This window comes from Salmo salar, chromosome 11, assembly GCF_965601325.2.
Source record: "Salmo salar chromosome 11, fSalSal1, whole genome shotgun sequence".
NCBI classification, from domain to species: Eukaryota; Metazoa; Chordata; class Actinopteri; order Salmoniformes; family Salmonidae; genus Salmo; species Salmo salar.
This window is the reverse complement of record NC_138301.1, coordinates 6,112,346-6,126,060: the sequence shown is the minus strand read 5'-3', so window position 1 is coordinate 6,126,060 and position 13,715 is coordinate 6,112,346. Positions and strand designations below refer to the sequence as shown.

Here is a 13,715-nt window from a genome sequence, read left to right as displayed (position 1 = left end):
GTCTCAGGGTTTTGCCTGCCAAATGAGTTCTGTTATACTCACAGACACCATTCAAACAGTTTTAGAAAATTTAGGGTGTTTTCTATCCATATGTAATAAGTATATGCATATTCTAGTTACTGGGTAGGAGTGGTAACCAGATTAAATCGGGTATGTTTTTTTATCCAGCCGTGTCAATACTGCCCCCTAGCCCTAACAGGTTAAGGAAGTCTCAAGGTTTTGCTCGCTTGAGGTAGGGTATCTCATGATACGCTGTAGACCACACTATTTACCAAGAGAGTTTTCATCTAGATTTTTCGGAGCTGTCTATTCACCACTGCAAACCGATGCTGGCACAAAGAACGCACTCAACAAGCTGTATAAGGCCATAAGCAAACAGGAAAATGCTCACTCAGAGGCGGCGCTCCTAGTGTCCAGGGTCTTTAATGCAGGGAATATTAAATCAGTTTTACCTCATTTCTACCAGCATGTTACATGTGTAACCAGAGGAAAAAAACTCAAGACCACATTTACTCCACACACAGAGACACGTACAAAGCTCTCCCTCGGCTTCCCTTTGTCAAATCTAACCATAACTCTATCCGCCTGATTCCTACTAACAAGAAAAATCTAAAGCAGGAAGTACCAGTGACTCGCTCATTACGGAAGTGGTCAGATGAAGCAGATACTAAGCTACGGGACTGTTTTGCTAGCACAGACTGGAATATTTTCCGGGATTCTTCCTATGGCATTGAGTACACCACATCAGTCACTGGCTTCATCAATAAGTGCATCGATGACCTCATCCCCACAGTGACCGTACGTAAATACCCCAACCAGATCCATGGATTACAGGCAACATCCGCACTGAGCTAAAGGGTAGAGCTGCCACTTTCAAGTAATTGGACTCTAACTCAGAGGATTATAAGAAATCCCGCTATGCCCTCCTACGAACCATCAAACAGCCAAAGTGTCAATACAGGACTAAGATTGAATCCAACACTCATCGGATGTGACAGGGCTTGCAAACTATTATGGACTACAAAGGGAAGCACAGCCGCGAGCTGCACACAAGCTTAGCAGATGAGCTAAATTACTTCTATGCTTGCTTAGAGAGCATCCGCTGTCCCGGACGACTGTGTGATCACGCTCGCCATAGCCAATGTGAGTAAGACCTTTTAACTTTTCTGGCGCAGGCGTTCTGCTAGCGACCCACCTCGACCATCCGGTGAAATTGCAGAGCGCCAAATTCAAAATACAGAAAATAGTCATAATAAACATTCATAAAAAATACTAATGTTATGCATCAGCTTAAATATTAACTTCTTGTTAATCCAGGGACTTTGTTAGATTTCAAAACGGCTTTACGGCGAAAGCATACCATGCGATTATCTGAGGACAGTGCCCCGCTTACAAAAGCATACAAACATTTTACAACCAAGTAAAGGAATTACTGATAAAATAATGATACAATTAATTACTTACCTTTGAAGATCTTCATATGGTTGCAGTCACAAGAGTCCCAGCTACACAATAAATGTTTGTTTTGTTCGATAAAGTCCCTCTTTATACCCCAAAAACGAAGTTTTGTTGGCGCGTTTTGTTCAGTAATCCACTGGCTCAAAGGCAGTCAAAACATGCAGACGAATACATCCTAATAGCACCGGTAAAGTTCGTCGAAACATGTCAAACAATGTTTATAATTAATCCTCAGGTTGTCAATTGTCTAAATAATCGATAATATTTCAACCGGACAATAGCGTATTCAATAGAAAGGAAAAACAACGAAGGGTGCGCACTCAGTCACGCCCGCAAACCAGCATTGCATGATTCTACAGTCCACTGACAGAAAGGTCTCATTCTTCTTCATTTTTCAGAAAACAAGCCTGAAACAATATCTAAAGACTGTTGACATCTAGTGGAAGCCACAGGAACTGCAATCTGGGTCCTAACCCATTAGATTCTCTATAGGCATTCAATTGAAAATACCCACATAAAAAAAATCCCACGCCCGTGACTGAGCTCATGGCATTTTTCCAGACACCTGATTCCAATAGCTCTTATTCTCTCCCCATTCACAGTAGAAGCATGAAACAATGTTCTAAAGACTGTTGACATCTATTGGAAGCCTTAGGAAGTGCAATATGACCCCATTTACACTGTATATTGGATAGGCAATCACTTGAAAAACTACTAACCTCAGATTTCCCACTTCCTGGTTGGATTTTTCTCAGGTTTTTGCCTGCCATATGAGTTCTGTTATACTCACAGACATCATTCAAACTGTTGTAGAAACTTCAGAGTGTTTTCTATCCAAATCTATTAATAATATGCATATCCTAGCTTCTGGGCCTGAGTAGCAGGCAGTTTACTCTGGGCATGCTTTTCATCCAGATGTCAAAATACTGCCCCCTAGCCTAAAGAGGATATAACCCTGTCATTTTATAGGTATTCTCAGTGCAAGTGGCCTGTGCTGTTTAACAAATGCAGCCTCTCATGTGGCATGACTGCTCTGCCAACTCTAGACACAACGCTCTAATTTAGTCCAACATAAACCCACACTTAGAAAACCATTCATATAGACCTGCATACACAACCCTGCTCATGGAAACCCATATACACTCATGTAGATTTAGCATATATTCAATTGTTGATCAGCATGCACCAACCCGAATGAACAGTATTAGTTAGCAGTATTAGACCAAGTCTAAGAGGAGTAGTGTCCTGTGTGTGTCGTGTGCGCATGTGCGAGTGTGTGCGTGAGCATAAGCGTGCGTGCGTGTGTGTGTGTCTGTATGATGCTACAGATCATTTCTTGTCTGATCTAGATTGTTGGTGGTAAGAAAGGAACAGTGTTTTCAGGCTTTCTGTCTTTGTCATTAGGTCCTTAGTTTTAGCCTGGTCCCTTGTTATATGTGTCTTAAAGGGACAGGGACTGGAGACACTAAGGAGGGACCACACGCCTCAGGGGAGAGATTAGAAAGAGAAGGAGCAAAGAAAGGGGAGAAAAATAATGACTGAGTAGGACATTTTTTGTCTTTGTCGTGTTAGAAGCTTTTGAGAAGAGAGAGCGGGAGAGCAAGGCCAAGAATGAAGGAAAAGAAAACAGAACAGGAGGGTAGGCAAATGAAGGGGAGAGAGAGAAAAAAAGAAGGAAATGAAAAGAGAGGTCATTAATTTAGTGCTGTGCTGTGGGATGTTTCTGAAGGTTAGTGTGTGTTTGGTGCCAGGCTCTCCTGGGTTGACTGATGCCTTTGTGAAGGGGCCAGCAACCAACCAACCACACACACATACACAGTCTTTAACTGAGTTGAAAGAGAGAGAGAAATGGGAGGCTTTTTTCACTCCCCGTAATGGACCTGATTTGCTGAGATTCATATAAGTTGGGGTATTTATTTTTTGCTTAATATTGTTTAGTGCAGCCTACAACACACTCTCTCGAAGGATCTCAGTGAAAAACATCTCACACACACACTTCACCCCTTACTCATTGAAGCCGTCAGCCTCTTTCAAAGGGGCTAAATGCATCTGAGGAGGCATCGCAGCCTCACTCTCATGTCCATACGCAAGCATGCGCGCACACACACACACAGACACACGCACAAAACTGATGGGTACACACTCACTTACATACAGTGATCCCACAGAATGCCTTAACATAATGTAAGCCAGTGAAATTAAGGCTAGATATATTTATAGTACTACTTTAATAGCATGAGACTGTGGTTCAGCCCCAGCTGAAAACATATCCATCTCGCGCACACACACACACACATCCCCCTCTGGTATGCGTAATATCATTATTCGGTGTGTGTTCAGGATAGATGGAGTGTATAAATACACCAATCTTGGCTACCAGGCTTATAACATACAGCTCATTGGGTTTATGACAGTCAGACTACATGAATGGATGAGGCTTTTATATATTTATTATTATTTAACCTTAATTTAACAAGGCAAGTCAGTTATGAACAAATTCTTATTTACAACGACGGACTACCAAAAGCCAAACTGCCTCCTGTGGGAATGGGGGCCTGGGATAATTTTTGAAATAAATAAATATATACAGTTGAAGTCGGAAGTTGACATAGACCTTAGCCAAATACATTTAAACTCTGTTTTTCACAATTCCTGACATTTAATCCTAGTAAAAAATCCCTGTTTTAGGATCACCACTTTATTTTAAGAATGTGAAATGTCAGAATAATAGTAGAGGGAATTATTTATTTCAGCTTTAATTTCTTTCAACACATTCCCAGTGGGTCAGAAGTTTACATACACTCAATTAGTATTTGGTAGCATTGCCTTTAAATTGTTTAACTTGTGTCAAACCTTTTGGGTAGCCTTCCACAAGCTTCCCACAATAAGTTGAGTGAATTTCAGCCCATTTCTCCTGACAGAGCTGGTGTAACTGAGTCAGGTTTGTAGGCCTCCTTGCTCGTACACGCTTTTTCAGTTCTGCCCACACATTTTCTATAGGCTTGAGGTCAGGGCTTTGTGATGGCCACTCCAATACCTTGACGTTGTTGTCCTTAAGCCATTTTGCCACAACTTGGAAGTATGCTTGGGGTCATTGTCCATTTGGAAGACCCATTTGCGACCAAGCTTTAACTTCCTGACTGATGTCTGGAGATGTTGCTTCAATATATCCACATACTTTTCAATTCCTCATGATGCCATCTATTTTGTGAAGTGCACCAGTCCCTCCTGCAGCAAAGCACCCCTACGACATGATGCGTCCACCCCCGTGCTTCACGGTTGGGATGGTGTTCTTCGGCTTGCAAGCTTCCCCCTTTTTCCTCCAAACATAACGATGGTCATCATAGCCAAACAGTTCTATTTTTGTTTCATCAGACCAGAGGACATTTCTCCAAGAAGTACGATCTTTGTCCTCATGTGAAGTTGCAAACTGTAGTCAGGCTTTTTTTATGGCGGTTTTGGAGCAGTGGCTTCCTTGTTGAGCAGCCTTTCACGTTATGTCGCTATAGGACTCGTTTTACTGTGGATATAGATACTTTTGTATCTTTTTTCCTCCAGCATCTTCACAAGATCCTTTGCTGTTGTTCTGGGATTGATTTGCACTTTTCGCACCAAAGTACATTCATCTCTAGGAGACAGACACATCTCCTTCCTGAGCGGTATGCCATCTGCGTGGTCCCATGGTGTTTATACTTGCGTACTATTGTTTGTACAGATGAACGTGGTACCCTCATGTGTTTGGAAATTGCTCCCAAGGATGATCCAGACTTGTGGAGGTCTACAATTTATTTTCTGATTTCTTTTGATTTTCCCATGATGTCAAGCAAAGAGGCACTGAGTTTGAAGGTAGGCCTTGAAATACATCCACAGGTACACCTCAAATTGACTCAAATGATGTCAGTTAGACTGTCAGAAGCTTCTACATTTTTACATTTTAGTAATTTAGCAGACGGTCTTATCCAGAGTGAATGCTTACATTTCATTTTTTTTTTTTTTTTCCCTGTGCTGGCCCCCCGTGGGAATCGAACCCATAACCCTGGCATTGCAAACACCATGCTCTACCAACAGAGCTACAGGGAAGGCTAATGTCTATAGGCTAATGTTCTAAAGCTATGATGTCATTTTCTGGATTTTTTCCAAGCTGTTTAAAGGAACAATCATCTTAGTGTATGTAAACGTATGACCCACTAGAATTGTGATACAGTAAGTGAAATAATCTGTCTGTAAACAATTGTTGGAAAAATGACTTCTGTCATGCACAAAGTAGATGTCCTAACCGACTTGCCAAAACTATAGTTTGTTAACAAGAAATGTGTGGAGTGGTTGAAAAACGAGTTTTAGTGACTCCAACCTAAGTGGATGTAAACTTCTGACTTCAACTGTAAATAGAAGACAAAACACACATCACAACAAGAGAGACAACACAACACGACATAAAGAGAGACCTAAGACGACAACATAGCAAGGCAGCAACATCTCACAACACAGCATGGTAGCAACACAACATGGTAGCAGCACTAAACATGGTACAAACATTATTGGGCACAGACAACAGCACTAAGGGCAAGAAGGTAGAGACAACAATACTTCAAGCAAAGCAGCCACAACTGTCAGTAAGAGTATCCATGATTGGGTCTTTGAATGAAGAGATTGAGATAAAACTGTCCAGTTTGAGTGTTTGTTGCAGCTCGTTCCAGTTGCTAGCTGCAGCAAACTGAAAAGAAGAGAGACCCAGGGATGTGTGTGCTTTGGGGACATTTAACAAAATGTGTCTGTCAGAACGGGTGTTGTATGTGGAAGATGAGGGCTGCATTAGATATCTCAGATAGGGGGGAGTTAGGCCTAGGAAGGTTTTATAAATAAGCATCAACCAGTGGGTCTTGCGACGGGTATACAGAGATGACCAGTTTACAGAGAAGTATAGAGTGCAGTGATGTGTCCTATAAGGAACATTGATGGCTGAATGGTAAAAAACATCTAGCCGGTCGATAGTACCCTTACCTGCCGATCTATAAATTATGTATCTGTAATCTAGCATGGGTAGGATGGTCATCTGAAGCAGTGTTAGTTTGGCAGCTGGGGTGAAAGAAGAGCGATTACAATAGAGGAAACCAAGTATAGATTTAACTTTAGCCTGCAGCTTTGATATGTGCTGAGAGAAGGACAGTGCACGGTCTAGACATACTCCCAAGTACTTTTATAAGGTGACTACCTCTAGCTCTAACCCTCAGAGATACTAATAACACCTGTGGGAGGAGGGGCATTCTTCTTACCAAACCACATGACCTTTGTTTTAGAGGTGTTCAGAACAAGGTTAAGGGTAGAGAAAGCTTGTTGGACACGAAGAAAACGTTTTTGTAGAGCACAAAATCCAGGGAGGGGCCAGCTGAGTATAAGACTGTACCATCAGCATATAAATGGATGAGAGAGCTTCCTACTGCCTGAGCTATGTTATTGTTGTAAATTGAGAAGAGCTTGGGGCCTAGGATTGAGCCTTGGGGTACTCCCTTGGAGACAGGCAGTGGTTGAGACAGAAGATTTTCTGACTTTATACACTGTGCTGTTTGAGAGAGGTATTTAGCAAACCAGGCCAAAGACCCTCAGACACACTAATACTCCTTAGCCGGCCCACAAGAATGGAATGGTCCACCGTATCAAAAGCTTTGGCCAAGTCAATAAAAATAGCAGCACAATATTGCTTAGAATCAAGGCCAACGTAGACATCATTGAGGACCTTTAAGGTTGCAGTGACACATCTGTAACCTGAGCGGAAACCAGATTGCATACCGGAGAGAATACTATAGACATCAAGAAACCAGTCAGTTGATTATTGACAAGTTTTTCCAACACTTTTGATAAACAGGGCAAAATATAAATAGTAAAGTAATGTACAGATACCCCCCACACACACTTATCAATAGTATTCCATACATAAGTTAAGGCCATGCAAACTGAGTGAGGTGAACATATACAGTACATAAACAGATGAATGTGCCATATATGTATGTGGTGGACACTTGATACGGTCAAACAATATTTGTGGTATGTCACAAAATAATGTTACGACCACACATAATATTAATTTCATATATCAATATTTTGCTAAGTCTTGCTAAGTGGATGGGCCTCTACAGAAGGTGTAAACAGTACAGCCAAATGGTAACTTGCATAGTAGCAATATCAGAAATGGTGTCAATATAAATAAAATAACATACAGTATGTACATGAACATTATCAATAACGATAGTGATAGACGAGTTAGTTATATGCATACAATCAGGGGTAAAGTGGCAGCAGGATAAAACATTTTATAGTAGCAGCAACCTATGGCGTGTGTGTTAGGAGAGAGTTATTTGAATAGAGGCACTGCAGATAGTGCTGATAACCGGTCCATCCGAACCACGCATGAAGAAGGGAATCTATAGTTGGAGAGCCTGTTTCTGTCCTGCCCTTGACTTTTGTGCAGGGCATGTGATGTCCATAGCCTCTTCGTCGCAAAACTCCCTGATCTTCTCAAAAAGATAAGTTTGTCTAGCTGTGTCCAGTCCAGGTGGTGCTTGTACATGCAGACCATATATGGGAGGAAGGATGTCAGCATTGCGCAGCAGCTGAAACCTGGTCCCGACAGTCTGAACGCTCCTTGGCGACAATACCAGGTTCCAGAGCCTCGAAGCTGTAAAACAGGGAATAAAACAAGAAATTACAACCCTGCACAACATCAATTCAGCTCCCAAGTTTAGATAAGAAGAATAACCTCATACAATGCAATGAAAATTATTTTCACCTGAAGTGCTGGTACTGCTTGATCTGTGTACTGCCATTCTTCTTGTATGACTGGTGGAGGAGAGTCCAGCGTGTTCTACTGATGCTGAAAGACAAATTCCAGATACAAATATTTTAGCACAGCTGGCTAGCTAACAACAAGCTTGAACTAGCAATACAGATTGTCATAGCTAGCTAAAGTTAACCAAATACGTTCAATGTTAGCTAGTTAGCTAGCTAACATTAGGCTATAACTAGCAATGCCCAATGGCATTCTGAGGAAACATCATTAATGTTACACACACGTCATACACAGAAGTTAATGTTAGCTAGCAAGCCAGCCATCAAAACCCAGCTAACGTTAGCAAGCTAACAGCAAGCTTTAACTTGGGGTCTTTTGTTTAGACATGTCACGTTAACGTTAGCAAGATAAAAAAGTAACTATAATCCCAATCCATAGAGTAACGTTACTAGTAATACAAACTGATTGTTATAGTTAGCTAAAGTTAACCAAATAGGTTCAATGTTAGCTAGCAAGCCAGCCATCAAACTTCAGCTGGCTAGCTAACAGCAAGCTTTAACTAGCAATACAAACCGATTGTCATAGCTAGCTAAAGTTAACCAAATAAGTTAAATGTTAGCTAGTAAGCTAGCTAATATTAGGCTATAACTAGCAATGCGAAATGACATTCTGAGATTGCATCACTAATGTTACACCCGTAAGTTAATGTTAGCTAGCAAGCCAGCCATCTAACCTCCACTAACGTTAGCTAGCTAACAGCAAGCTTTAACTTGGGGTCTTTTGTTTAGACATGTCATCGAACTCCAGCTGGCTAGCTAACAGCAAGCTTTCATTTTCAATGAAAACAATTTTCTGACAAAACTAGAAACTTATAATATCTGAAACTGTAGCTAGATACTTACCCGTAAACATGGATGAAAGCTTCATGGCAGACTGCAATCGTTTTTTATTAAATAAGACATCCTGTGTCGTTTGCGTTTAGTTTGCACAGCTGTCACGAGAATTTTCAATCCCAATGATAATAACTAACAATTGATAAGCTTTGACTAATCCCCAAGGTTTGTAAGACACTGGGTTAATAATAATTAGGCAAAGACTCAACTTATGCAAAAGGTTTGTACAGTTTATTCACGAGAACATTCTAAAGTCCATTATACAAAGACATTAATTTTATGCTCACTCCCTACTTACGCACATACCTCCACACAAACAGTAGATATCCTACACACATACATACACACGAACAGTAGGTGAGTTGTATTCCTCCCCGGAGTTCTCACCACTGTTAATCACTACCCAGTGCTGTCCGTTCCATTCCCCCGAGATTAGAGGAACCATGAGAGGTACTCCCTGTCCTATCATCTAGCCAGGTCGAGCCAAACACAGTCTCTATTGTTCTCGGTATTTTCTTGGGCACACACATACACACATACATTTCTCTTCCTCACGGGTCTCTACTAAACCTTATGGAACTTACGTTTAGTACTTTAATTATTCATTATATATGCTACATAAACTACTAATTACTAATTAGTTACGTTTCAGGGTGGGATTCTTTAATCATTAACTTTAAACATATAATTCCCTTATCAACAGCTTATTTGTCCTGTTGTTGTGTTCCACTGATTTCAAAACTCGGTCAACTTCTTCCATGAGAGAGTCAGCATGGCACGATACACTGACCTTTGTCGATAGCGCCTGATAAATTCAGGGCAGCAATGTTATTGAGAGCAGTAGCAACATATTTGCAGTTCTCTATGGCTAACGTTATGTCTTTCGAATTAACTGTAGTAGAAAGGATTATCTACGCATAACGAGCAGCTCATTTTATACAAGATGCTACACCGCTGAAACTCATCTCTCAGCATGACCAGCCCACTCATTATCTCAGCCAATCATGGCTAGCGGGAAGGTTCCTGACTTTTTCTTTGTCTAAACCAACTAGGCTCATAATTGAACAACTGTATTCGTATTTACAGATGGCATAAACGTTTGTTATTAAGGCACATTAAAGTTCACATGTTCGAGAAGGCATTTCTGACAAAAAAAACGCATGTTGATAAAAAAAATAACGTTCAAACGGCTCTCCTGTGAAGTTGTGATTTGCGACATACGCCTAGTTTCCTGAATCAGGTCACATATCTCACAGCTTTTCTATGGCCTAGAGTGAAATGCCTCAAATAAATATTTTTCCCCCTGTATGGGTAGAGATGAGACACGATATATTGTTCTTGATATGGTCTGTGCTCATAGGTGCAGTAGGTAACTGATTTATTTTATGGCTAAAGCAGGGCTGGGCATACTTTTGGCTTGAGGGCCACATCGGGATTTAGAAATTCAAATTCTTTTGGGACCAATTTGTTTGTTAAAATCAATTTGCGGGCCAGATAAAAAGCACATAGCTAACTTCTAGACATAGTTATGGGACCCCCCACATCTCTTAGGGCTGGTTTCTCGGACAAAGATTAAGCCTAGTCCCAGACAAAAAAGTTATTTCAATGGAGATTCTCCTTTGAGCATGCTTTTTAACCTAGGATTAGGCTTAATCTGTATGTAGGAAACCAGACCTCAGGCAAGGTTACTCATCACAAGAGGATAGTTCACCAAACCACCTCTGCTATACAAGCGTGTTCTCTAAGTGTATTGTTTTAGCATTTTCCTAACCTGGTTTCCTCTTCTCTCTGTCTCTTTCCAGGTGTGTTGGGCAGTGCGGAGTGTTCATGCGGGCGCAACCACTTCACATGTGCAGTGAGCGCTTTTGGGGAGTGTACATGTATCCCGGCCCAGTGGCAGTGTGACGGGGACAACGACTGTGGAGATCACAGTGACGAGGATGGGTGCAGTGAGTTACATCTAAATATCTCCATTTGTCTCTTTCTCTCTCGCTTGACGTCCGTTACTATATCGGGTACAATATCGAAATGTGCCAGAGAAGAAAAAGTAATTGGCGTATGTATGTGAGCCATCTCCATATTGTACCTTTATGTTTTGTTTGGTTGTATTTATATTTATTATGGATCCCCATTAGCTGCTCTCTTCCTGGGGTCCAGCAAAATTAAGGCAGTTTATACAATTTTAAAAACATTACAATACCTTCACAGATTTCACAACACACTGTGTGCCCTCAGGCCCTACTCCACCAGTACCACATATCTACAGTACTGTGTGTGTGTGTGTTTGTGTGTGTGTGTTTGTGTGTGTTTGTGTGTGTATGCAAGCATGTGTCTGTGCCATTGTTTGTGTTGCTTCACAGTCCCCACTGTTCCATAAGGTGTTTTTGTATCTTTTTTAAATCAAATTTTACTGCTTGCGTCAGTTACTTGATGTGGAATAGAGTTCCATGTAGTCATGGCTCTATGTAGTATTGTGTGCCTCCCATAGTCTGTTTTGGACTTGGGGACTGTGAAGATACCTCTTGTGGCATGTCTTGTGGGGTATGCATGGGTGTCCGAGCTGTGTGCCAGTCGTTTAGACAGACAGCTCAGTGCATTCAACATGTCAATAACTCTCGAAAATAAAATTAGTGATGAAGTCAATCTCTAATGCATATTATTAATATGAGCTCTCTGTGTACATCCAAGGGCCAGCCATGGTGCCCTGTTCTGAGCCAATTGCAATTTTCCTAAGTCCTTTTTTGTGACCAATCGACTGAACATTAGTCAAGGTGCGACAAAACTAGGGCCTGTAGGACCTGCCTTGTTGATAGTGTTGTTAAGAAGGCAGAACATCGCTTTAATATCGATGGACTTCTCCCCATCTTAGCTACTACTGCATCAATATGTTTTGACCATGACAGTTTACAATCTAGGTTACTCCAAGCAGTTTAGTCATCTCAACTAGCTCAATATCCACATTATTTCTTACAATATTTAGTTGAGGTTTATGGTTTAGTGAGTGTTTTGTTCCAAATACAATGCTTTTAGTTTTAGAAATATGGCTAACTTATTCCTTGCCACCCCCTCTGAAACTAACTGCAGCTCTTTGTTGAGTGTTGCAGTTGCTGTAGTAGCTGACATTTATAGCGTTGAGTCATCTGCATACATAGATACACTGGCTTTACTCAAAGTCAGTGGCATGTCGTTGGTAAAAATAGAAAAAAGCAAGGTGCCTAAACAGCTACCCTGGGGAATTCCTAATTCTAACTGGATTCTATTTGAGAGGCTTCTATTAAAGAACACCCTCTGTGTTCTGTTAGACAAGTAACTCACTGTCCACATTATAGCATGGGGTGTAAAGCCATAACACATATGTTTTTCCAGCAGCGGACTATGATCAATAATGTCAAAAGCTGCACTGAAGTCTAACAAGACAGCCCCCACAATTATTTTATCATCAATTTCTCTCAGCCAATCATAAATAATTTGTTTAAGTGCTGTGCTTGTTGAGTGTCATTGCCTAGAAGTAGGCTGAAATTCTGTTGTCAATTTGTTTACTGTAAAACACAAATTTTTTCCGGAAGGGTTGGTAACAGGCTGATTGGTCAGCTATTTGAGCCAGTAAAGGGGGCTTTACTCTTCTTGGGTAGCGGAATGACTTTAGCTTCCCTCCGGGCCTGAGGGCACACGCTCTCTAGTAGGCTTAAATTGAAGATGTGGCAAATAGGAGTGGCAATATTGTCTGCTATTATCCTGAGTAATTTTTCATCCAGATTGTCAGACCCTGGTGGCTTGTCATTGTTGATAGACAACAATAATTTATTCACCTCTTCCACACTGACTTCATCTGATTCAATGAATGAAGGAGCCAAGTTGGCTTTTTTCCTCAATTTCATTTAAGGTGCACCAAAGCTTTTCACTATTATTCTTTATATAATTTATCTTTGTTTCGTAGTGTAGTTTCTTTTTATTTAGTTTAGTCGCATGATTTCTTAACCTCCCTGGGCAAGGTGGGACGTTTGCACAGCCATTTTCAAAGCAAGCATATATGTCACAAAAACCAAAACCACAGCTAAATGCAGCACTAACCTTTGATCTTCATCAGATGACACTCCTAGGACATTATGTTATACAATACATGCATGTTTTGTTCAATCAAGTTCATATTTATATCAAAAAACAGCTTTTTACATTAGCATGTGATGTTCAGAAATAGCATACCCACCACAAACTTCCGGTGAATTTACTAAATTACTCACGATTAACGTTCACAAAATACATAACAATTATTTTAAGAATTACAGATACAGAACTCCTTTATGCAATCGCGGTGTCCGATTTTAAAATAGCTTTTCGGTGAAAGCACATTTTGCAATATTCTGAGTACATAGCCCAGCCATCACGGCTAGCTAATTTGACACCCACCAAGTTTGGCCCTCACCAAACTCAGATTTACTATAAGAAAAATTGGAATACCTTTGCTGTTCTTCGTCAGAATGCACTCCCAGGACTTCTACTTCAATAACAAATGTTGTTTTGGTTCCAAATATTCCATAGTTGTATCCAAATAGCTCCGTTTTGTTCGTGCGTTCCAATCA

At 40.8% G+C, this 13,715-nt stretch overlaps 1 protein-coding gene across 1 annotated transcript in view; it reads left to right on the top strand.

The window, feature by feature from the left end:
- LOC106561901 (low-density lipoprotein receptor-related protein 4-like) overlaps nucleotides 1-13,715 on the top strand; it is a 278,722-nt gene that overhangs the window by 132,089 nt on the left and 132,918 nt on the right. The window contains 1 exon segment of the mRNA XM_014126232.3: nucleotides 10,938-11,084. Coding sequence (XP_013981707.2) covers nucleotides 10,938-11,084 — 147 coding nt within the window.